This window comes from Chelonoidis abingdonii, chromosome 1 (genome assembly GCF_003597395.2).
Source record: "Chelonoidis abingdonii isolate Lonesome George chromosome 1, CheloAbing_2.0, whole genome shotgun sequence".
NCBI classification, from domain to species: domain Eukaryota; kingdom Metazoa; phylum Chordata; order Testudines; family Testudinidae; genus Chelonoidis; species Chelonoidis abingdonii.
In genome coordinates this window covers 318977817-319004206 of record NC_133769.1, presented here as the reverse complement: position 1 = coordinate 319004206, position 26390 = coordinate 318977817, and the positions used below count along the sequence as shown (strand labels likewise).

General features: G+C 38.7%; 1 protein-coding gene across 1 annotated transcript in view; it reads left to right on the top strand.

Annotated features, from left to right (window-relative positions):
• LOC116833558 (FRAS1-related extracellular matrix protein 2-like) overlaps positions 1–26390 on the top strand; it is a 202239-nt gene that overhangs the window by 94924 nt on the left and 80925 nt on the right. The window contains exons 3-6 of the mRNA XM_075061617.1: positions 7511–7657; positions 15089–15319; positions 19205–19330; positions 22725–22976. Coding sequence (XP_074917718.1) covers positions 7511–7657; positions 15089–15319; positions 19205–19330; positions 22725–22976 — 756 coding nt within the window. The remainder of the gene's footprint in view (positions 1–7510; positions 7658–15088; positions 15320–19204; positions 19331–22724; positions 22977–26390) is intronic.

The window sequence follows — 26390 nt, the reverse complement described above, 5'->3', positions numbered from 1 at the left end:
TTTCCTGATTGGTCCTCTGGTCAGGTGTTTGGTTCCCTTTGTTAACCCTTTACAGGTGAAAGAAACATTAACCCTTAGCTATCTATTTATGACAGTAGTATGCATAGTTACCAATGGACCATAATACAACATTTATGGTTTTCATTATCTTTCTCTACTTGGGAGATGGAGAGCTGTCATTCAGTTAACAGAAGCGTACTTGTTTGGGTGGCATTTGTATTCCACCTCAAGCGTTATTGACATATCCTATTATATAGAGGAAAATGATACACACCCACCAAGCATTCTGTATGTTCCATATTAATTTCAGTTATAAATGCTGGTACTGAAATCCTGGCAAGTAGAACTAATGTTAGCATCTTGGCAAGGGATTAGACTAGATGATCCTTGCAGTCTCTATGGTTCTGTGATTCTATTTGGCTGAATAGTCCAGACATGCAGAACTGCTAAGGTTCACTCTCAGTATTCCTTACTACCGAGCACTGGAGGTGATGGAGTTGAGAAGGAGGGGACCACTACTAGCCATAGCAGGAGAAAGCAATGAGTAATCTTGGAGTTCGTAGAGCTAGATTTTGATCTTGGTCATCAAACTCCAGTTTAGTTCTATATATTTACAGTGGCATACACTGAAAACAGAAACTGATCCTTAGTGTTCATTATTTTCAGGCTGCAGTTATGAAGAAAACCATGTCAAAGCATGCCTCCATTCTTGGAAAAGGAGCGTAAGAATGAGGCTGTGGTAGGAAAAGAAAGAAATCTGGGTGTTAGTGTGGGTGTAAAATATTAATAATAGAACCCCTTCCAGAAAAATCCATCAACTTTCAATTGTGAATAAAAATTCAGAGCTTCATAAATGCTAATAAATGTAAAATATACAGTAATGTAGGAAATTGTTTTTGGAGTACGTTGTCAGTGAGTAATCAAGCAAAGAATTATACACTGGGCTACGATAGTATGATTTTGTATCTTGAATAAAAACATTTGCGATGAGATTCCTTAAACATACGGGCTAGCTCTTCAAGTGCATCTGAGCTCCAGCCTTGCCCACAGTGCTGGAGAGGCTAAGAGCAGATGGTATAGAGCTGGCTATGACAGCTTTATGTCACTCAGTAGTAATCCCTGTATTTTGGGGCAGCTTTCCACCATGAGAATGAATGCTGAGGATCTGACCCAAGGGTTTTATCCTGTATTTTTCATGCAGTTTTTATTTCCTTTAAATGCATGTGGCCACCTAGGTATGCTGGTGAATTAGGGGAACCAGAAAGGTATTAGATATTCAGATTTTCAAGCATCTGCTTAAATGGGAGTGTTTATTTTGTATCAGTTTTCCCCATACCATAGTGTAATGATTAGTTTCACCCTTTTAATTTTCTTTTAACATAACTTTTTGTATACAGTAATTGCAACTGGAGACGCTACATGACTTGACTTTTCTGGAAGCGGCCCTCCTAGAAATAAAGAAGTTAGACTAATTTGACATCATGAGTATTTAAATGCATTGAGTTTTAAGCATAATCATAGTTACGCCATCAAGAGCAAATTTCATTGATGTCAATGGAGTTTTCTTGGACTGCATCATTGTAACTTGGCCCTCAGCCCTTTTGTTTAGTCTTAAAATCACTGTGGTCATGGCTCCCATTGCTAAATCTCTGATATATTTGTATTTCAAGCACTTATCTGGGAGAGGAATGAAAGCAAAACTGTCATTGATTTATAGTACCTTAATTATTTGCACAGCAGTTTGGCTTAAACCCAAGGGAAGAGTTCATAAGGGATACAAACTCCCTTAATTTATTTGCAGGTATTTATTTTATTACTATAGGCAGCACAGATAGTGAATTAAGCAGGAAGCCAAATTAAGGTGGCATAGGCCACCTTAATTGTCATTTTTTCATTTTTGTGTGCTTGACTTCAAAACCTTAATATTCTTTTAATATAGTTTTGGTTTTGGATGTAATGTTTCAGTATGCTAGAATGGAGCATGCATAGTCGCATCCTATTCTGAAAGAGATTAAAACTCTCTTGTTCTCAGAATAACATTTAACTCGCTTTAAATTATTTGTATATTTAATTTAATAATTTCTGCACAAAAGACTTAAAAATATACAATTTATTCACTTAAATTTATAATCTGCCAATTGTTATAGTATAGGGCTGAACATTTGAATAGAGTTAACAATATTGTGTATTATAATAGTAACAACAGGCTTACATAAATAAAGGATATGTTGAGGGCCCTCTGAAAACCTCACCCAAAAGTTTGTTTGCCTGCAATGAAGTAGTTGAAAATACGGAGAGTAATCTAAAAAAGGAGTAGAAGTTAGGCAATATAAAATGTTTCACATTAGTCTTCTCTCTGAACTTTTTAATTGTATGTTTAATCTAATCTTATCTTTCCAACAGAATAAATTTTACCAACCTCCACAGCACAGACAACAGAAATAAATTAGTTTGGTACCTGGCCAATTAGGTTTCTCCATGTGACTGTTTTTCTTTAACACCAGTTTGTTTCTTTCTGTTAAGTAATAGTTTTTTTCATGTACAAAACTGTGTGCCAATATAAAGTAGACCAGAAAGAGGTTTGAACTATTTAAAACAGTGAACAAGAAATTTGAGACCAATTACAAAACCATTAATAAGCTGTTTAAAATGTTGTGTAAAAGCCTGTATCCCCATGCACTTTTGCCTTAAAAAGCTAATAAGGGACATTATCATAGAAATGTACTTCTGGAAGGGACCTTAAGATGTCATCAAGTCCAGCCCTCTGCACTGAGGCAGAACCAAGTAAACTTAGATCATCCCTGATAAGTGTTTGTCTAACCTGTTCTTAAAAACTTCCAGTGATGGGGATTCCACAACTCGCCGTGGTAACCTATTCCAGAGTTTAACTACCCTGTAGTTAGAAAGTTTTTCCTAGTATCTAACCTAGGTCTCCCTTGCTGCAGATTGAACCCCTTACTTCTTGTCCTACCTTCTGTGGACGTGGAAAAAAATTGAGCATTGTCCTCTTTATAACAGCCCTTAACATATTTGATGACTATTAACAAAGTCCCCCCAGGCTTCTCTTCTCAAGAATAAACATGCTCAGTTTTTTACTTTTCCTCATAGGTCAGATTTTCTTAACCTTTTATCATTTTTGTTGCTCTTCTCTGGAATGTCTCCAATTTGTGCACATCTTTCCTAAAGTGTGGCACCCAGAACTGGACACAGTGTTCCAGCTGAGACTTCATCAGTTCTAATTACGTCCCATGTCTTACATATGACACTTCTGTTAATACATCCCAGACTTTTGTACTCCACTTAGCAATTTGTCCATTGATCCTTTACTTTGTAAGATTCCTTTTTGATTTTCATGTAATTAAAGAGCTACTGATTGAAGTGGGGCTGGAACTCCATGGCACCCCCTGGCTTGAAGTAGTAATAACAAACACCAAATACATGGTTTCCAATCCATGATCAGCACCCCCACTATAAAAATTGTTCCAGCACCTCTGCCTGATTGGCCTTTTACTGTTCTTACTGTCTTTCCTTCATATCGGGATAGTTTGCAGTTGTGCATTTCATATTGTCTCTTTGAAAAACTGACAGCTCTCCTGAACTCCTTTTTCCCTTAGTTAGGCCCAAGGGAATAAAAGCTACCAGTTCTCTGAGTTTTGTAAAGTCTGCTTTTTTGAAGTCCACTGTCCTTATTCTGCTGCTCTCACTCCTTCCTTTCCTTCTAATTATGAAATTGACACTGAACTTCACTAGGCTAACAGAGGCATGTTTTAGCTAAAGCAAGGCCACTCAGAGGATTCAGGGGGCCTGGTGTCTTCGGCGGCGGGCCACTGAAGACCCGGAGTTGAAGAAGATCCGGGGGCTAGGGCCTCGCAAGTGTTTTCTGGGGCCCCCGGAGCAAGTGAAGGACCATGCTTCAGGGGGCCCGAAATACTCTCATGGGGGCCCCTGTGGGGCCCGGGGCCTGGGGCAAATTGCTCCACTTGCCTGCCCCTCTGGGCGGCCCTGAGCTAAAGTAAATACAGGCTTAATTAACATTGAATAGATAGCTGTGTTTAGTGTTTTAACTGTTGTGTTCAATGTATAAACACTGTACAGCAGTGGTCACCAACCCATAGACTGTGATCAACTGGTCGATCCTGGAGTCTCTGCCAGTCGATCATGATCTCTGTTTGCTAAAAGTCCAGCAGTGCAGCTGGGCTAAGGCAAGCTCCCTGCCTGCCCTGGCCCCACGCCACCCTGGAAGCGGCCAGCTCACCCCTTCGGGCAGAGGGCAGGATCTCTGCACACTGCTCGTGCCTGCGAGCACCACCCTCGCTGCTCCCATTGGCCTGGAACGCACCCTAGCCCTGAGCCCCCTGCCAGAGCCAGCACCCCAAACCCCCTCCCACACCCAAATCTGCTGCCCCAACCCTGAGCTCCCTCGCAGAAACAGCACACCAAACCTGCCCCTGCTCCAGCCTTGAGCCCCCTTCCGGAGCCAGCACCCCATACCCTCTCCTGCACCCCAGCAGTCCACCCCATCCTGGAGCACCCTCCTGCATCCAAACTCCCTCCTAGAGCTTTCACCTCTCACCCCCTTGTGCACCCCAGTCACCTGCACCAGGCTCAGCTCGGAGCTCCCTCCCACACTCCAAATCCTTTGGCTCCAGCCCAGAGTCTGCACCCCCTCCTGAACCCCAGCCCCCTGCCCCAGCCCGGTGAAAGTGAGTGATGGAGGGAGGGGGGAATGAAGTGAGCAGGGTGGGGCTTTGGGGAAGGGGCAGGGTAGATCCTGGGTTGCACTTAAATTCAAAAAGTGATCTTGTGTGTAAAAAGATTGGAGACCACTGCTGTACAGCAATTACTGGTACATCTATTTGTAAGACTCACCTCTCTCCACAACAGTTGGTACAGTTAAAGGAACAATAATAGGTTAGGTCAGTGACTGCAGCATGATACTTTAGTAACTATTTTGCTTCCATTTGCATAGTACAGTAGCTTTCACATTTTTTCTGATAGCTCCATAAAGAAGTATGTATAGAGGCTTATCTTGGGAGCAGAGTGGAAGTAACTTAAAAGGCGGTCTGTTTGTTCAAGGGAATGGAGTGGAACACATTATAAAAAAAAAAAACCAAAAACCTTCCATTTGTCCCTTCTTACTGTAGTTAAAATTTGAGTGGACTAAAAAACTTGAAAATATTTCTCCTGCAGTCCAATAAAATATATTCTGTTTACAAGTTTTTTATAAAAATCTTAAATGACAATAGTTCTCGAGTCAATTCCCTGCACAGTTTAGCCGTCAGTTATCCATGCAAACCTTGCCCTTCAGCAGTACCTTGTGGGAGGGAAACCGGACTGCATACTCTCATAGGAGCAAATAGGCCCAGCAGTCTGTTGATAAGAGGACATCTTTGTTCTCAGTGCTAGATATATATTTTTCTCACGACCATGCTGATCACTGCTTTAATCTTTCTCTGGAAATGAAGGGCCCCAGCAGAGTAATGGCAAACAGACTCCACCATGTTGACTCACTCAATATTGATGGGTTCTGAACTTCTGTCTGACAGTCACAATACCTATATTTACAAACTGACATTATGTTGCCCTTTCACCTAGGATAATCTGTAGCAGATGGAGGTAAACTGTACATGAGAAAATAACTCTGCTATATTTTATCATCATCATTTTAATCTGTTTGGGTGGAGGAGGGTGCTTGTAATACAAATAAATAAGCGTGTGCAACCAGTAGATAGCTCTCTGTCAGTGATACGTGTTACCGCCATGTGACTCTTATCTTTCCATCTGACAAAAACGTGTTCTTATGCAGACCTTTAAAGTGCTATCTGTTTACAGATGTTTCTTCTGAAACATTTATTTTAGAGTAGATTAATCTCTGTCTGTCTGGTTTGTCCTTTTTTTTTATAGTGCCTGTCTTCACCATATCTAAGTGCTATGTTCTTCTGATTGTCTAAACTCCATAAGGCCATGTAGGTGCCTTTGAGTGTGACTAGTGCGAGGAATGGGGCAGGTCCATACCTAGTTTGTGGGCTTGTATTATATAGATGCTTGGAATTGAATGGGAAGGAAGGCATGTGAATGAGTTCCCCTTTCCAGCTGTGAATCCTGTTCCTCTTTTTAATACTTGCCTGGTCATAAAAGTAGAGTACTCATGATGAACAATATAAGCATCCACACAGGAATGGGAGGAAGGATGTTATGGAGGCTCTTTCAATGATGAGTGTGTGGGTATGATCTTCAACTTGGTGGCCATGTCGTCAACACAGAGCTGCCATCCAGAAATGCCATTTCAATCCATATTCACCATTCAGTCTTCCCACTAGGGTGGCACTGCCATGCTGGACTTCACTTGCAGTGTCTGAAGTCATGGCAGTCAGGCTTTGCAGCGTCCCAGGCCATTCCTGGGAAGTTGTTGTGCTGCTGCTTTACTAGGAAACTTCCCCACTCAGGATTTGAATTTGCTTCCATGAGTGGGGTAATCAGTTGTGCCGTAGGGTTGCTTCTTGTGCCATGTCACAGATAGTTAGGGACAGCACTTGATCTGTGTGTGTAGTAATTTAAATTTCAAAAAATCCCAGCCAGCTAGGTGATTCAATTTGAAGGCTTAATTAATAGAATATATAAATTGAAAGCCTTAGAAGAAAATTATCATGGCTGAATCTAGTATATGTGCATGTGTTTTCTCGAAGTGATTCATAGGAATGACAATAACCATCTGCAGTGCTCTAAATCACCTTAAATTATGAAGATAATTCATGCTTTTATGATTAAGTCTACAGTTATAATTTCATATGCTTTTGAAGAGTATCCCACCTATCAGGAAGGCATAATCTTTCTCAAACCATTTGCTAATAAGATGTGAAAGCTGTGTCATAAATATGTTATGTAACACATACCTGACATATAATTGCTGATCCAGAAAGACACTGGGATCAGTGAACAAAACAATGATTTTTCAGAGCAGGCTGTATGGGTAAAAATTAATTTCCCAAGTAACCGGAATTAGTCTCTTTGCAAATGTGGAGTGATGTGTCAGAAGTTGTAATTTTGCTGTAGCAGTTTGAATGATTGCAGATATCATTTCCAATTTCTAAAGATAATACGTGCTTTGTGGCATTCTGATCATATCTCAGAAGTTCCACATGATATCCTGTGTAATGTGTGTTTTGGAAATACAAACTCAGACTTGGAATGTTTTGGGTCATTCATTCATTTGTTTAAATGCAGGGAACTCAAGTATTATTTTGATGAAAACTCAAAATCGATTAATTGATCCATATCCTAGTTATAATGTGACCTGTTTATATGTATCCAGCATAGAATTTGTTTCTGTGTATATGAAATATGTCATGGACTACTTGATTATTACTTTTTTCTTACTGTTAAACCTCCATGATGTTAGGAATTTGAATTTACAGCTGAAACATATGGCTTAGATAAGATACATTAATTTGCATCACTGAGAAAATAAAAGCAAGATAAATAAGCATTTCTTTTTCATTTTGTTTTACAGGAGGCAATAAGCTGAAGAGCCAGCATTTTCGTTTGAACTGGGCCTGGATTTCTTTAGAGAAGGAATATTATTTGGTAAATGAAGACTCTAAATATCTAGATGTTGTTCTTAAGCGGAGAGGTTACCTGGGAGAAACCTCTTTTATTAGTAAGTTCCAATCCTATAAATTACTTCTGAGCCATAGACCAACAAGATTAGTAAAATGTGTCACAGTATGTTACTTTGGTACTGTTTGGTGCTCATCCAACTAGGTACACTAGAATGCATATTTATTAGACAAGGTTCTTTTGTTCAAATAATTGTATGATTCACTTAAACTAAGGCACAAAATCAAATTACAAATCAGTTACTGATAGTTCTATGTCCTCTTTGAGTCAAACATCAATCTTTAGTAGGAATTTCCTTTTCAACAGTAACCACATTGGATCTTTCATCTATACATTTTCTGGTTTCTGCAGCAGCTCATCATTGGTTATAGCTGCCATGGAGCCAACCCTTCTGTTTAAATTCAAATGTAGAAATTCTGTTTGCTTGAATGGGAGCAAAATAAGGCCATATATCTTTACAAGCAAATTAGGTTAACAAGGTTGAATTGAAGCTCTGAAAGGGCCCCCTTGACCCTAATTAGTTCCCCAAACTCCTTTTTCATATGAAGTATCCTTTTAATTAAAATAATACTAAATTTAATCCATTATACACTGAAAACTAAAAATGCTTAAACTAAAGAACGTGCAATAAAAATGGTGGTTTCATAAATTTGTGCATTTTTGCATATTTATCTGTGTTGTGTTTAGTACACCTGTAGAAAATACCTCATTTATAGATTGAGACCAAATATCAGTTAACCCACTGAACGGAGCTGTGGTTTCTGACTCTGGGATGAATTTTTATGAAACTTACTTGGAACATTTGGGTCAAGTTAGTATGTACAGGGTCTATCACTCAGAGTGCCAGATGAATGAAAAGAACAAATTTACCCTTTTGCAATTCCATTTGATACATAATATTTCCAAAGAACTGGCCACAGTGCGGCATCAGAGAGTATAAATTATGTGTTGCATCTACTCATAATTTTCCTCAACCTTTGTCATTACAAGACTGAGAGTGTCAAATGCAAAGATTTGAGGGGGAAGTTTCTCTAGCTGACTTTGATTATTAATGCTCAATATAAAACAGCAACTGTTATCATCAACAGTCCCAGGCTGTGAAACACTTTCTTTTAGGGGTGGAGCAGTTGTCCTGATGGTTAGGGAGAGGTCTTGTATTGTCATAAACGAGGAGGACACTTTAGCAGAGGTGAGGAAGTAAGGGTACTTATCTCTTCCATTATCAAGTGAAATATATATATATAGAGAAAATATTTTGGGTATGTCAATTTAATATACACTAATAGATTGGAAGCCAGACAAAAATGTGGAATGTGAAAAGTTTATTTTAAAAAAAATTGTACTCTGATTTTAGTAGTTTTAGTCCCTAGTTATGCTGCTTATGAACAGTTATCAACAGTCGTCTTTTAAGCAAGGTCTTAAAACTAAAGGAAAACCTGAAAAGATTCTAGTTTGTAAATGCTCTAAAGTTTCCTGAGACAGAAGAGTTTGGACAAATGGACGAAAAGAATTTGCTAGGGAATATTAATTGGAATACAATAAAAACATTTTAATTACATAGATTTTAGTTTGTGAACTGGACTATACAATATATTTCAGAAGCTTGGTGGTTGGTCAGATTTTCCAGCACTGGATTTTTATCGATACTTTTTGAGACAAATTCAGCACTTCTTTGTCAGGTAGAACATTTATTGAAGTCAATGGGAACTTTGCTTGATTTAAGGCTACAGAATTTTATCATTTGTTATTGACCGGACAAAATATTCAAAAGCACCTAAGTGACCAAAGGCTAGATTTTCGAAGTTATTTTCAAAGATGCATACAGATGCCTAGTGAGATTTTCCAAACTGCCTAAGGGGAGTTATGCACCGAACATGCTGAGGTGCTTTTGAAAATCCCACTAGACACCAATCAGCATCATGAGGTGCCTAAATACTTCTACAAATCTGGCTCTTCAGTTCTTTTGTAAATGTTACCGTCTGTCGCACACATGCATATGCACATACACTTCATAGTTTAAGTCTTTTTACTGGTGGAAAGGAACTGTCAAACTGGGATCAGAAAGCTTTTTAACCATCCTTACAATTACTTACATCAGCAGTTGTGTTGTGCATGAATTCATATGTTATTGAGTAGCCTTATTTGATTAACCACAGCTAAACTGGTAAGTTTAATTAATAAACTCAATTACTGAAACTTTTCAAACAACTTACAACTTGAAACTATCTGTTGTAATAGTTACAATTTGTGGAATTTGCAAAATACCTTCAAGGATAATGGTTAACAATACATTTTTTTTATACAGAATTATTTCCATATATAGGAATTCCATCCCACAACAGCTGTACTTCACCTCATTTCTAGTGTGCTACCCCTGTGGGTAATTAACTCCAAAATGTTATTTAATAACTGGGAAGTAAAAGCATTCCATTGTAGCCTGCTCATCCTCATCAGTCATAATAACAAACTGCAGTAGGATTGAGAGTTTAGCAGAATCTATATTTTCTAAGATGTATTGGATACTACAGCATTTCAAGAAAATCCACAGGTGGTCCATTGCTTTCCATCTATATTCTATATCTGTATCTGTTTTTATCCAAATTAAAATGAGCAAAAAATATTATGCTTTTGTACTGAGAGCAAAGTTTCTGCAAAAATAATTAATACAAAGCTCAATTGTAATTGTGCAGTGTGGGAAAACATTTCCTTTCCAGTCCACATATTTGATCTCAGCCCTACTACTCTGTGCTTTCTGTGCATGTAGAATTCCCCTGGATGTCGGTGGGAGTTTGTGTTCATAGAGAAGTTGATATGCCATATGAGTTTGAGAGGAGAATATTTCTGTATTAAAATTGTTTTATTTGCTACTTATGGATTATATTCTCCTGTCATCTACACTACAGTAAATTCAGACTAACTCCATTGACTTCGGAGAAATTGAGTGAGGTAAGTCAGGTCAGAACTTCAAACTTGTCTTATTAATCAAATTGTTCCATTTAGATGGAAATGGAGGGACATCCTTGGTTTATAGAATAGATCATCTATAAAGGAAGTGTTGTAGCAGATTCCTAGGTTAAAGCCTCTCTTGGTGTGTCTACACAGGGTTAAAAAAAACTCTGCAGCTGGCACGGGTCAACTGACTAAGACTCCAGGGCTGAAAAATTGCTGTGTAGCCATTTGGGCTTGGGCTCTGGTAGAGGGTCCCAGAGCTCTGACTCCAACCTGAGCCTTTAACATCTACACAGTAATTTTTAGCCCCGAGCCCCACAAGCCCAAATCAGCTGACCCGGGCCCGCCATCGCTGTGTTTTGGGTCTTTTATCCTTGTGTAGACATAGCCTCTGGGACCACAAGTGGGAAGGGGGGAAAAGCAGTTTTAATCACAGTCCTTCATTTGTTTACACCATGAAACCACCACAGTGTTGAATGATTTTAGGATGACTGAAGCTTCTGCTCAACAGACTTCCTAGCCTACTACACTGTGACTGTTCCAAGTCACTTCTTTTCTTCAGTGGAAGCTAAATTCCCCCACAAAATGTAAAATAAGTTACCCACATGAACTCCAACTATAACATTAACTGATCTGAGCAGAAAGTAGAATTTTGAGATTCATAACTAACAGAACATTCATATCCTCTCCAATGTTGCATAGTACTTATGGAAAAATTCAATTACTGTCTAAAAGATAGATCTTACTGTGGAATCCAGTATGCAGTTGTTATTTGAGTTTTTCTTATATTCTGGAAACTTGCTCCTTGATAAATCTAGATGGTCCCCAGAATCCTATATAAGAGAGGACAATGAAACAGCTTACAACAACCAATTGCCATCTCAAACATGGCCAGACCAACATTGATGAAAGATTGAGAACTAGTTTAAAAACAAGAGTTGCTGGGGGAAAAAATTCTTCCCTCAATGCTACATTTTTTATTTTTAGAAAAGAAGGATAGGGTTGGGTGATCTGATGGTATAATCCAGTAGGAGAAGTATCTTGAGATGGTGCTGCCAGTGCCAGCAGTGCAGCAAATCCTGCTCGCCTTACTCACTTGGAAACCACTAGTTTTGTGTGTGTGTATGTGCATGTCCACACGCACATGTGTGATGATGTTCTCTGGTAGCTGAGTGACTGGGAAGGCTGAGGGACTTATTACAGCTTGTAACTAAAGAGGATCTACTATAGTTCTGACTTTTCTTTAGTTCTGTATTTTTGAGCCGAAAGAATAGGATTCCATTCCGAGCTCCCCAGGCATATGTATTAGGAATTAAGCTACGTCAGTGGTGCTCAAACTTTCCTGTCATGCCCCCCCCTTACCAATAATGGAATCTGTCCAGCCCCCTACCCCATTGCTGCACAGTTGGCTTAGAAGCAGAGCTGGGAGCAGAACTAGAGATGAAGGAAGAGCTGGGGCTAGAGGCAGAGCTAGGCTTGGGGCAAAGAGGGAATGAGGCAAAGCTGGACTGGGAGCAGAGAAACGGGGAAATGGAACTGGAGCTGGGCTCAGGGCAGAGCGGGGATGGGTGGTGCTCCCTGCCACCCCCAATGGAGGCTGCCTTGGGTCTCACCATGTGTCCCCCGAAAGTTCCTCCTTGTCCCCTTTGTGGGGCATGCCTTACATTTTGGGGACCACTGATCTATATGCTGCATACAGACACAATAACTGTATACAAATCACAGACGCTGGTATGTGATTAATTGTATATAATAGTTGTGTCTAACTGTGGCACATAGATCAATTAAAATGTGAATAATTGAATTGATAAGGACTAGTCACCTGAGCAGAGTGAGCAGTATTTGATCTTGTCATTAAACATAAAGAATTCACACATACTGTGTCTGTGAATAATAAAAAAATGAAGAGTTTTCACTAAAGACAGGAACCTATCTTTTTTTGTTGAATCCATTTATGTCTAGTGGGATACCGAAGAAGAGCATCTATTGAGGCGCTTACATTCATGAAGCTCTATGTTTTATAAATAAAGACAACAAAGAATTTGGATTCTAGCCCCAGTTAAATCAAAAGACAGCACTAACTCTTTGCCTATAAGTTTAGGAATTGTTTTGAGAGTATAGTCATAAAGTTTTTCTCCTGTGCATTTGTTTTGTAAACCACAGTGGGCAGCAGCTGTTAAGACACACATTAATGCGTATCCTTTACCAGCCATGCTGCTGTGAACTGATGTGATCAGGCAATGACCAGCATATGCATTAGGAACTGCAGCAAGTAGGCTCATTTTCTTCGATCAATGTTGCCAGTGATTTGTGGTTGATCCAAGAGGTGTTGAAAACTGCTCACAGTGGATGGGGAGTGAGAAGGAGGGAAAAGTACTATCACATTTCTACAACCTCACACATATCTCTGGCTTCTGGATCTGCTTTTTTTTTAAAAAAATTCCAATTCCCTCTGCACTGGCAGTAGTGATACATTTGGATGCTGAAATATTAATCTTGCACAAGTTCAGGTCAAAGCATAGCAGGCAGGACTTAAAACTGGTTGGAAGAAGAGGGAATACAGTTTAAATCCCTGATTCAGCAAGATAGACTTCAAGCACGAGTAGTCCCACTGAAATCAATAGGCACTGCTTAAAGTGAGGCACATGTTTAAGTTCCTAGCTGAAGCAGGGTCTAAGTGACTCTGCTTATGATAATTAACTTGTCTATGTACTTTTTTTTTTTTCTTTCAAAGAGCAAACGCTGCATCGGAAAATAATACATAATAACAGGATGCTGGAACAATTTGTATAGTGGGGATGCTGAGAGCCATTGAACCAAACTGTAAACCCTGGATATGATAGAAACCTCTTCAAGCCAGCACCCATAGTTCGAGCACCTATGTATAATAATAAAGCACAAGTTAAGGAATTTTGTTGATTGGTTTAAATTGTTGTTGATATTGGCTAACAGATACTGATTTTATTCAAGGAAGTAACAATACAAATTTGTCATCTGACCTTTTCAGTAACAGTATGTACAAAATTTTCTGCCTCTGGAAAATGAATTGAGTTTCGTTTCTAAATACTTTGAGCTCTGATTCTGACAAGGAGCTGATCCCAAGACTGACTGGCTGGTTAACTTGCATCTGACTAACCCAATCCTTCTGAGTGTAATTCCAGGATTGTAAAAGAATGCAAAAGGTATTAGGGGAGATTCTTATTCCCCTCTGCTGTCTCAATATACAGGGTTAAGGGCTTGGAGTGGCAACAGGGTTTCTAAAAGCCCTGGGTCTAGCAGGTAAAATCTCCCAGTGTCAGAAGCGGAAAATATAGCCACAAGTTGTGTTTTGAGGACTTCCTCAGAAACCCTGTTGTGGGGGGCATTCCAGTGGTGGAGATGAGGGCAGAGATATGTGTCAGAGACAACTTTCCCAGGCTGTCTAATTTACATTGAGATAGCCCAAGCTCAGGAGGGCACAAAGATGACTTAAAGATACCTCAGACTCCTGGGCTGCAAGTTCTGTGTTTTGTCTCTAAGGGGCACAGTGCTGAATTTAATCCCTTGGCTTTGCTATCCGATTTTGACCTGAGTTAACCATGAAAAGTTTGAGATTAGTAATGGCCGTTATAGAAAGTCTGAAACAATCTGATATCACCAAAGTATAGTGTCACTATATTTCAGGTTTCATAACCATTCATTGTCATTTCCCGTGTTCAGTTGTTCATAACTTCCCCAAACTTTCATCTTTCAAGCAAAAATTTTCTAGGCTTGGTCTCTCTCTGAAAGTGGTAATTGGTTTTTAAGGTTCAGCAAAAAGAGTTCAGGCATTTTTGAGTAGCAGAGAATTAAAAAACAAAAACTAAACATTGTTTTGAACAACTATGTAGCTGAAATGTCCTGGCGTAGAAAAGCTGACATTTAGCATGGAAAGTATTTAATTGACCAGCAGTTAGTTTTGATTTGAGTGACAGTAGCCAACCTTGGTTAATCTGTGTTTTTACCTGTGCTGGATGTTCCAACACAAATTCTGATACAGAGTAACAGGGTTACATTGGGTGTCTCCTATGTATTTCTGAAGATTTCCCCAACAACCTAAACCCTGCAGATTAATACCCTCTGTTGGGAAAAGTGTATACACCTCTACCCAGATATTATGCTGTCCTCGGGAGCCAAAAAATCTTACTGCTTATAGGTGAAACTGTGTTATATCGAACTTGCTTTGATCCACCGAAGTGTACAACCCCGTCTCCCTGGAGCGCTGCTTTACCGAGTTATATCCGAATTCATGTTATATTGGGTCGCGTTATATCGGGGTGGAAGTGTGTTTTCTAAACTATTATTTGGTAATGGCAAATCAGTAATGATTATAGTTCAAACAGGAGTTAATTCAGGAAAGTTCTATGCCCTGTGTCATACAGGAGGTCAGGTCACTAGATGATAACAGTGGTTCCTACTCACCTGGAAATCTATGAATCTGTGAATGACAGAAAAATAGAATTGATCTGCTGTTAATGGTCCTATTTTCTGTTTTTCTCTGCAGGTATTAGCACTAAAGATGGTACTGCTGAGAAGGATAAAGACTTCAAAGGAAAAGCCCAGAAGCAGGTGCAATTCAATCCTGGCCAAACCTTGGCTACTTGGAGAGTGCGGATTTTGAGTGATGGTGAACATGAGCAGTCTGAGACCTTCCAAATTGCGCTTTCCGAGCCTGTCATGGCTGTCCTAGAGTTTCCTGAAGTGGCTACAGTGGAAATTATTGACCCAGGAGATGGTAAAGACATTTAAAAAATGTTATTCTGAATCTGTAGACACAACTGCAGAGGAAACTATAAGAAAGGACTGGTAAAGTGATTCCTTCAATATTGTATTTTTGAGAACAGATTTAGGTATTATCTTGATGTTTTGACATAGGTCACATTCAGCTTAATGGTAGTTCATGAGCACCTAATGAAAGTGCTGTGTTTTTATATGTGTATTATATTTTTTCATGTCTTCACCCTCGTTTATTAGTTCTGCATTGTTTTATTGTTTAGTCTTCCTAAACCTTTTAGGGTCCCCTTTCCAATGAAAAGCCATGCTCTCAGTAGTGCTCATGTGCTAGTAGACATCTGCCACTTTTGTAAGGTCAGGCAAAAAACCCTTAAACCTTCTTCAAAGATATAATTAGTGGAGTGCACAGAGGAAATCAATTTAGAGAAGTAGAGAAAAAACTCTGCTTTGTTGTTCAATATACTTAAAAAGTGTAACCTGATGATGCTGATTTTATCTCATATATATTTACCTTATACTGAACATGAAATAGTGGCCTCCAACAGTAGTTTTAAATTCAGAAACCACTTTTGTTACCCCAGATTTAAGTAAATCGGATTACTCATGATTTCATTAGCAGCATGCTTGACTCTACCAAATCATTCTGAAGATTTGTCATAATCTCCTATTTTCTCTAATAATATTATCAGCTAACACAAGTTGCTCAGTTTATTTAATGTTTGTAAATCCCTTTAAATATGTGAAGTGCTATGTTATGAATATCTGATTTCAATTTACATTGTAAGCTCTTTTGGTGCTACTGTAGCTTCTTCATCATCATAATAAGCAATTAGGCATCATTGAGCCAAATGCTAGCTCAAGCTGTGCCTTCAGCACAGAGGCTTCAACATGATGTGCCTGCAACCCTGTTTTTCTGAAACATTTGCCTTCTGACTTCAGGACTGGTGTTCCTGTGAGAGTGAGAAATATCTCTCTAGAGCTGAATGACAGCTGGGGGTATTGATTGGGTGCATGGACCAAGATAAGCCTTCCTGGCTGATGCTCCTCAGCAAAGCCTACTATTTTCCCCTGTTCTCCCCCACACACCCATCCACACATGCAGTAAGAGATAGGCAAGCCCCTTTAGTGACACTAGAGCCTCCCAAAATAAGATAAAGATCTGCTCCAGTTCCTCTTGCCTCCCAACTTCAGAAGCTCGGCAGAGGTTGCTGCTGCCTGAGAGAGAAATAGTATTAGGGGTGAATGTACAACTGGTTTATTTTCAGGGATAAATTTGACAGCGGAGGTGTCAAGAATAGAGAAAATGATAGTTGAATGTAGGTGAGGAGAGAAGCGATAACGAAAGCATGTGTTGGAATAGCAGGCCTGCTAATGTTTGAAGGTTTTGCTTTTGAACTGCATCCAGACACTTGAAACAAGTGGTTGTGGTCACAGAAGGATGTCAGTAAGGAATCTCAAGAGATGCAAAGGCTGGAACAGCTTGTTTTATATGGCTCTTTTCGAATTAACGCTTGAAGGTGGCTGGGCAGGAAAAAAACGTGTCCAGCAGATCTTTTTCATTTGCTAGTTTCAGATTTAAAATATATCAAACCTGGGGGTTATCTTGCATCCCTATTTAGTTACAGAGGGCAGCACTGCTTGTAGATCAAGTTCAAAATTAAATACAGTATGTTGAGGAGATGGAAATGACTAAGCATGCAGTTCCTATAATCACCAGTGGGAGCTCTATCAGGGTGATGTGATTAAAAGTCCTTAATCAGTGCCAACCCTCAAGATTTCATTGGGAACCTGGGGTTGTTTTGGCAACTAGAGTGTGTGTGGGGGGAGAAATAAGGTTGGTCTCTCAATTTATCTTTCAAAATGTTGGTGGATCACGTGTGTAGGTGCTGACTGGAGTCGTTAAAACTTCCATTTACTAAAGTGGTTCAGAATTAGGCACTAAATAATGAGACCCTGCTGAAAGCTGAGCCAGCCCTTAATAAGTCGGAAGTACTGTTGTGTTACAACTGGAAGGTGTTGAATAAAGAAGAATTTTCATATGCTAATTCTGGAGAATATAAACTCAGTTAACCATGAGCCTTAGGCAGCTATCATAACATGGAAAGATTTAGACTATTTTCCCAAAGATTTTTGCTACCTCCATACGTAAGATTTGTTAATTTGGTGTGTGCGATTTTAAACAATATAGTTACATAGTCATGCAAACACAAAATGCACAAAATGTATATCATCTTTAACATTTTTTCCATAGGATATAATTTTTCTGCATTAATTTATTTCCACAGAAGAAGAAAAATCAGTTCTTTAAATATTATGCTGTTATTACTTTAAACTAAAAGGTTGATATTTTTCCTATGGTGTTTTTTGTCTTTCTGAAATAATAAAAGTCAACAGATCTTATCAAACCAGAATTACAGCATTTTTATAGCGGTCTTTTGACCTTCTCTCATGTGAGCAGCATTTTCCAATTGCAGAAAATGCATAGTGGGACATCCTTTCACAGACATCACATTACACTTTCAGGAAATTTCTTACAAAAAATTCCAAAATAACTAAATAATTGGCTTTGCATAATCATCTAAGTAATACAGAATCATTACAGCAGTTGGATTTTAAAAAATGGAGGTTGATTGGTTTGTTTGTTTGTTTGTGTTACCCTCTATATTAAAGTAATCTTGATTAATTACAGATCTTTGTTGAAATTGTAAGGGTGGATGGATACTCTGTATCCACAACTGTCTATTTCTCTCTTAAGTTTTTGGACATAAGAAAATAGAATCTGAAGTCGAACGGCACCATAAAAGCCAATGGCCTTTATAGGAATGTAGAATAACTAGAAGCTTTTGTTTTCAGATTGTTCAGTGTTTTATTTGTCTGAAAAATAGGACCTGACATTCTTATGCCTGATGTTTTTAAGAATTGTGCAGAAGTAGAGAATGCTAAAATAACTTTCAAGGCTAGTGGTGAATTTTTTCCGTCTTCTCTTCTGGCACCCAAAAGGAAATAGCTAGCTTTAATTAACAGAAGATACATTGCCAGTCAAAAGAGCAAAACTGGTTACAAGAAAAAATATGCCTGCAGCACTTATTTAGATAAGAAAAAGGAATTCCAGAGAACATGAAAGAGGAGTCTTTTTTTGTTATATATAAGCCTAAAGAGATAATGGACATGCCCCAAACCTACATATTTTACAGGATTTTCTATGAGCTCACACTAATGGCTAGTTTTTTTTTGAAGTCTATGTTTTGGTTACACTGTTGTAGACAAACAAAGAACAAAATTAGGGATCACTCTTTGGCTGGTACATTTATAACTACTTATAAAATGAAAATATTATTATTATTTCTTTGTATTATTGTAGCACTACGTGCTAGCCACTGTACAGAGAACAAAAAGATGGTCCCTGCACTAAGGAGAATACTACTTCATATAGTGTGGAGTCAAAGTGAATGTCACAAAGGACCCAATCCTGCATTTTAAGCACCCCAAATGCCAAAGGACTCCAACAGATGTTTTGGGTGTGCAAAATGAGCAAGAATGGTCTTAATGAATTTCTGTCAGAGAGGAAGATACTGAAATTATTGTGTGATCCTCAGTGGTGAACCTTTCACGGCTAACGGCTAGTGATAATAATAGTCTAGAAATACTAAAAGAACTTGGATAGAATTCTGGATGCACTGGGTCACAGTGCAGTTAAGTTTGAGAACCCCTTCTCAGAGCATCAGGCCTTGGTTCTGGCTTTCTTTTTGGCTGCAAAATTTCATTAACCCTTCAGAAATGAGTATTTTGTTACATTGAATTCATGATGGGAGGAACTTCTGGCTATTTCTCCTGTGACTCTTTGAGTATATAAAGTAACACAAATAAATATGTCTGATCTTTGCAGAATCAACGGTTTTTATTTCTCAATCCACCTACACAATTGAAGAAGACATTGGGGAACTGTTCATTCCTGTCAGAAGAAGTGGAGATGTCAGCCAGGAATTGATGGTGATCTGCTATACACAGCAAGGTAACAGAATCTAGACTGAGTGAAAATAATAACCAAAGCTAAAATAATTATTATTTCTGTCTGCAGAATATACAAATAATTCCCAGCACTGGTAATTACTTTCTGCTTGTCTAGTTTCTGACAATTGATAGTGTTATTTCTCTTTATTTATGTCTTTAACTGTTGCTGTGTATTGTTAAATAGGTGCTGTGTTCCATTCTAGAAGTAGTTGCAGTTCATTGATTGATATTCCTTGCCTATTTCGCAGGGTCTTGTATATAGTACCTAACGTCTGGAAATAATGTCAATTATGTTTTTTGAGATCCTCCAGATGTAAGATTCTCTACAGGTAGTATGATAATAGTAGTTTTTCCATTTGAATTCATTAAACAATGACAAGCTTTTTTAAAAAGATACAGACGTGCTTAAGCTAAGTGTATAGCTTTTATGACAGAGAGGAATATATTTTGGCTTTTTTTCCTGGTTTTACAGGTTTCCTCTTCTTTTTAGTGAGAAATTCTAGTATTTATTGGAACACCACAGATTGCCAATAAAGCAACAGAGCCACTGTGGTTCTGCTTCAAAGAGGCCTGAAATCTGGAGAGGCTATGCTACAAAGCTGAGCTCCAGGAAGGTTTCTTTATTGATGTTTGTAAAGGAACAATTGAATGGCCAGCTCTATAGAAGTAAAAATAGTATTTATTATTATTGTTTCTCCTTACCACCTCATCTATTAAGCCTTTTGTGTGCTTATTTTGGCTAGCTGTCTGTTTTTCTCGCCTTCTGAATTAAATTTGTGAACAGTAGCCTCTCTTTTGGCATCTGCAAATTATTTTCAGGGATCATACGTTCACTTTGATACCTAAATAACATAAAGTTTGAAACTCAGGTAAGTAGACAGTTAAATTACCTATATTACAGCATCAAATAATTGCAGGACCAATGTTTGCATCTGCAAAATAATGAGTACAAAATAGGATGTGTAATTAGGGCCTTTGTATATAGATGATTCTTTTTCTTTCTTTTCTTTTTTTTCTTTTTTTTCCCCCTGATTAGAGCTGGCCCGTGTTTTTCCATCAAAATGATTTTCAACAGAAAATGTGGTTTCTGCACCAGTAGTTTTCAGTTTTCTGTTGGGAAAATTAAAATGAAATATTTTGTTTTAGGTCAGATTGCCCTGAATCAAAATACTTAGGTTAATGGAACTGAATCAAAATGTTTCATTGTGGCTCTGTTTGAAAAGCTGAGCTGCTGCAGTGCCTTGTGGGATATGTTGTTCAGATTCTTCATGCATCTGTTCTGCCCTCTGGGCTGGGCTCCGTGGCCAGACTGCATTTCCCCTCTGTGATGTACTATGATCTCTCCTCTAGCTGAACCACCGTGGTGTATCGTGAGAGATGTAGTTCAACCAGGGAGCTCATCCCAGAGGGAGGAACAGGAGAATGAGGCACCAGGCAGCTCATCTGAATACAAGTCAATACTGAACTGAGCTGTAATGAAACATCTTGGTTTAGGAATGTCGAAATGTTTTGTTTTGTTCAAAATTGTCAAAACAAAATGTTTCCATGTTTCTGAATCCATTTTTTAAAACTTTTAATTTTATGAAAACTTTCAATATTTCAACATTTTGTCCTGAATTGGAATGAAAATAAATATTGGAAGAATTTCCCAAGAGAGAGAAATTCGAGCTTTCCATCAGCTCTAATTCTGAAACTGGTGAGACCTTTGATGAAAGCTACTTGGTTATTTTTTTCCTTATAAAACTTGATGTGGTTAGCTTTTAGACCACATTTTTCACCTCACAATGTAGGTTTTTTTACACTATATTGAGGTATTTGACATTAAAGCCTGTAGCTGAGCACACTATTTTCAGTACAATTATACAGCCTAAGCTTAAAACTCCTTTCACCCATTCAACTGCCTGGGTCTTGCAAACCCAAGAATAATTACATATGGCTCCGCAGAGCTGAGAGGTTGGAGATCACCAAGTTAAAGGCACAGAAATGGAGTAATGTTTTATGATACTCACTTATCAAAAGAAATCTGGGTAGCAGGAAAGATTAATGCTTTTTGTAGATCAGCTTTTTGTCAAGCTGGAGAATTAAATTAGGTGTTTCTGCAGCTCGTAATGAAATCCTGAAAGCAGGGAACACACTGCAAAAGTGCTAATTACCTAAGTATGCCTTTTTCCCTTATTATTGTTAAATATATGTGCATTTACCAAGTTCAGCTCTTTCAAGTATAATACAATCTGCTGATATTTAAAACAGAATAGCTATGAAAAGTCACAACACTTTGAAAACCATTTTCTTCTTAACCAAAAGTTTCTGGGCTACGTTGTACCCTTGAACTGTGCACAACTCCCAGTGATTGACATGTTAAAGTGAGCTGATTAAAACCTCTCTCTTTTGTGTAATGCCTTATTTATTGGCAGAAATGTGTAATATTTTGTAAATAAATTTGTGGAATAGTGTCTCAGCATTTGTACTGATTATTTCATGCAAGATTAGGTGGCCAGATGTTCAGCTGAATTGTAATCTTTTTCACAACATTGGCGTGTGGGTATTACATCAGTTTTCTATCTGGAAATTCCAAAGAGATATAGTTAGTGCACACTTGTTTGGGAATGAAAACAATGAGTGCCAGAATTTCATTCTAAAAAGGATAGCTGGTGAGGATTAATACAGGGATATTTCAGCAGTGACTTTATAACATTTTTCAGTTGAGACAAATTGTTATATTTGATCAGTTCTATATCGTGGGCTTCTTCAGAGTCTTGCCAGCAAAAAGAAAATACCAGAGAAATGAAAACTATTGTTCATTGTGCTCATTAAAACAAACAGAGTTTGCATTAGTTGCCATAAGGGCAGTTTTAAGACCATCTTCTCACACAGAACATAGCTCAGAAAAACCTAATTTGAGGGAGGAGCTCATTGATTTGTCATTAGTTAATGTGTTCTGCTATTAATAATTGTTTTATTTTGTACAACATAATAATACCAATGTAGTATTACAGTAAATACTAAAAAAACCAACGAGTTCTGGAAGAGAAAGCAACCCTCATGCTTCCAGGCTTCAGTCAGCCTTTAATTATTGAGAGAGTTAAAAGGAAACTTTCCTTGGGACAGGCAGTCTCCTAACTGCCTACTTCACTATTTCTTAACACCTTTCTCGGACTCAGCTGATACTGGCATCTCTTGGAGAAAGAATTCTGGGCTAGATAGACCACTGACCTGATCCAGTATGGCATCTCCTATGTTTCTTTGTACATGCACTTAAATACTTTGCAATGAATGCATCTTATCAGTTTAAAAATAAATAGGAGTAAAAATGGAAAGCTAAAGAGAATACAATTCAACCTTAGTAAGGGATTCTTTAAAAATACTACAGGTGGTTATTTACTTCTATTTCACAGGAACAGCAGCTGGTACTGTCCCAACATCTGTGCTGTCCTATTCAGACTACATATCCAGGCCCGAGGACCATAACAGCATTCTCCACTTTGACAAAGATGAACGAGAGAAAATGTGCCGTATTGTCATCATAGACGATTCCTTATATGAAGAAGCTGAGACGTTTGATGTTCTGCTGAGCATGCCTGTGGGTGGAAGAATTGGTTCGGAATTCCCAGGGACTCAGGTTACTATTGTGCCTGATAAAGATGATGGTAAGACTTAATTTATCAAGATGGTATTACCAGTGAGGGACATAAATGGCATATAATATGGCCCTTCAATCATGATGTAAGGACTTCCTCTGTTCCTGACTTGATACAAATGCATGATCATGGCCTTCAGAAGTTTTGAAAGTATAATTAGGGGGATAGTGATTTTTTTTAAATGGTCAGTATTGCTATTATAATCCTCAAGAACATGGAGTCATTGTAAAATTAACTGGGTGTTGGGAACTCACCTTTCCACTCTCACAGATTTCACAGTTTCTGGAGGGTGTGATCTGGGAGGTGACACTGAATGGAAATCAATGATGTTTGTTATCTGCATTTCTTACTCTTTCAAGTTAACCAAAGGCTGCTGCCTCCTGATAATCCAAGAGTCTAGTTCTGTTCTTGTTACAAAATATGAATACAATCCATTGATAAATCTGATTTCAGATTTGTATCAGGAGACTAACACAATGATTTGCTTTGTTTCTGGTCAGAGTAACCCATGGCTCTGATGTATTTCTTTGAAAGGAGCAGAACTTTGGTAATGGGCTAGAAGTCCATGACAAGAGAGATGTAGGGCTGGGAAGAGAGTGGGGACACACATTGCATTCTCTCATAGAGAATGCACATGAAAGCTAATGCAGCCTGAGGCAGCAGCATCTTTCGTGCAATCTCCGCAGCAGTGGAAAGGAGTCCCAGGTAACATGTTACACGTAACAGTCCCAGGCCTTTAGTGGACTCTGCTCTGAGCTCAATGAGTTTTAGGGGCTTGCTTGGGTCGAAAACCCTTTACTTACTCCAGGAGGATTGTTCTGCTGGAAATTCTGTGAAAGGAATATTGTGGAGTTTCTCTAATTTCCAGTAGAATGATTTTTCCTGTCAGGCAGTGATCTGGCCTGTAGTTAGAGCATTGTGTCTACTAGAATTCTTTGAGGTAGTCAACAAGCATGTGGACAAAGGAAATCCAGTGGATATGGTATACTTAAATTTTTAGAAAGCCTTTGACAAGGTCCCTCACCAAAGGCTTTTAAGGAAAGTAAGCTGTTGTGGGATAAGAGGGAAGGTCTTCTCGTGGGTTGGTAACTGGTTAAAAGATCAGAAACATTGGAGTCATTGTGGATAGTTCTCTGAAAACATCCACTCAGTGTGCAGCAGCAGTCAGAAGAAGTTAACAGAATGTTGGGAATCATTAAGAAAGGGATAGATAGATAGATAGATAGATAAGAAGACAGAAAATATCATCTTGCCTCTATATAAATCCATAGTATGCTCATATCCTGAATACTACATGCAGATGTGGTTGCCCTATCTCAAAAAAAGATATATTGCAATTGGAAAAGATTCAGAAAAGGGTAACAAAAATGATTAGGGGTATGGAACGGCTGCCATATGAGGAGAGATTAATAAGACCTGGAACTTTTCAGCTTGGAAAAGAGACAACTATGAGGCGTCTATAAAATCATGACTAGTGTGTAGGAAGTAAATAAGGAAGTGTTATTTACTCCTCATAACACAAGAACTAGGAGTTCACCAAATGAAATTAATAGGCAGAAGGTAAATCAAACAAAAGGAAGTGTTTCTTCACACAATGCATAGTCAACTTGTGGAACTCATTGCCAGGGGATGTTGTGAAGGCTGAGACTATAACGGTTCAAAAAACACTAGATAAATTAATGGAGGATAGGTCCTTAAATGCCTGTTAGCCAGGATGGGCAGGGATGCAACTCTAGGCTCTAATTGCCAGATTCTGGGACTGGACAGCAGGGGATGTATCACTTGATTATCTGTTCTGTTTATTTTCTCTGAAGCACTTGGCTTTGGCCACTGTTGGAAGACAGGATACTTCTTTGGTCTGATCCAATATGGCTGTTCTTATGTCTCATAGAGACCGTTATGAAAAAATGTATCCTTACCGTACAGTACAGTGCATTCCCTGGGTAAGACTGATTTCAGGATACTATGGGCATAGTAGTTTCTCAGTACTTAAGGATATAACTAGTTACCTGTTAAAAAGCTGAAAATTGACATTCCTCTTAATTATACTATAAGTACCCAGTCAGCTTGGAATTTCTAACGCATGACGTGGCACAGGTGATTTTGTTTTCTCCTTGGAAGATTTGGGGTAATCAGATAAAACATTCATGAGCTATGGCAGTTTGAAATATCCAGGAATTGTGCTTCTTGTAAGCTTTCTCAGAGTCTATTAGTCATGTCATATTTCAAACACAGGCTGATATAGAATATTCATAATTAGCTTACTTCACTGTCCTCAGCCAACACTGGTATCTTGGAGCACTTCTGTAAGTTTACTTAGTTAATTTTTGAGACATTTGATGTTTTGGGTGGGAATTTTACTGAGTTCATAAACTTCTCAACCATTATCTGACAGAATAATGTTGGGACCTGTAGTTTGCAGGCTTATTAAAGACTGCACACAAATCAGCTGAGTACATGGGCTATAAGGTGTGCAGACTTCTTAAAATTTGAAAAGAAAACCACAGGCATCCCCTACAGAAGTTACTGGAAATACAGGGACTCCCGTGGAGGTTCAAAGCACTGACTTCAGTGAAATCTGCACCAGTGCTTCTGAGAACTGTGTTTAGCATTTAACCCACTGAGTGAAAATGTTTAGAATAATATTGAGTCACTTACGTTGTTAGGTACAGAGGGTGGGGAACAGGAGGGTTGAATTGGGGGCAAGGGTCCTGGGGGGGGGGGCAGTCAGGAAGGAGAGAGGGGTTTGGAGGGGGCGGCGGGGGGCAGTCAGTGGCAGAGATTCCAGGGGCAGTCAGGGAACAGGAAGTGGGGTGGTGGTGGATGGGGCAGGAGTCGCAGGGACTGTCGGGGCAAGAAGCAGGGGGTCGGATAGGCAGCAGGGGCCGGACTACATCTGGCTGTTCAAGGAGGCATAGCCTCCCCTATCCGACCCTCCATACAATTTCGGAAACCCGATGTGCCCCTCAGGCCAAAAAGTTTGCCTGCCTCTGTTTTAGACACATCCCAAATTATCTGTCACAGCCTAATATGTTGCATCTCTTATATCTGAAATAGTTTGTAGGCCATCCCACACAGAGGTAGCTGTGCAGTGCTTTCTGTGTTAGTGAAACTTCTCCGAGAAGAAATTCCAGTGTTTTTAAAAAAGCTGCTAACAATTCATTTAGCATGTCACTTTTCTGTGTAGAGTTTGAAAAAGTCTGAATGCATTTAAAGAAGCATACTATTCAGAAGTATAATGCTTTTTGGTTTTGTCTGACTTGATAGTGTCCTGTATTTAATATTTTGTAGATCACCTGAGAAGTCAATATTTTGTAAAGTAGGATAAAATGAACAGTAGAATTTAAGAAGCATTTGTTATTTGTTATTATGTGTGCTGCACAAAATTCCTGGTAATTGTGTTCAATCTTTTGATTTGTTAAA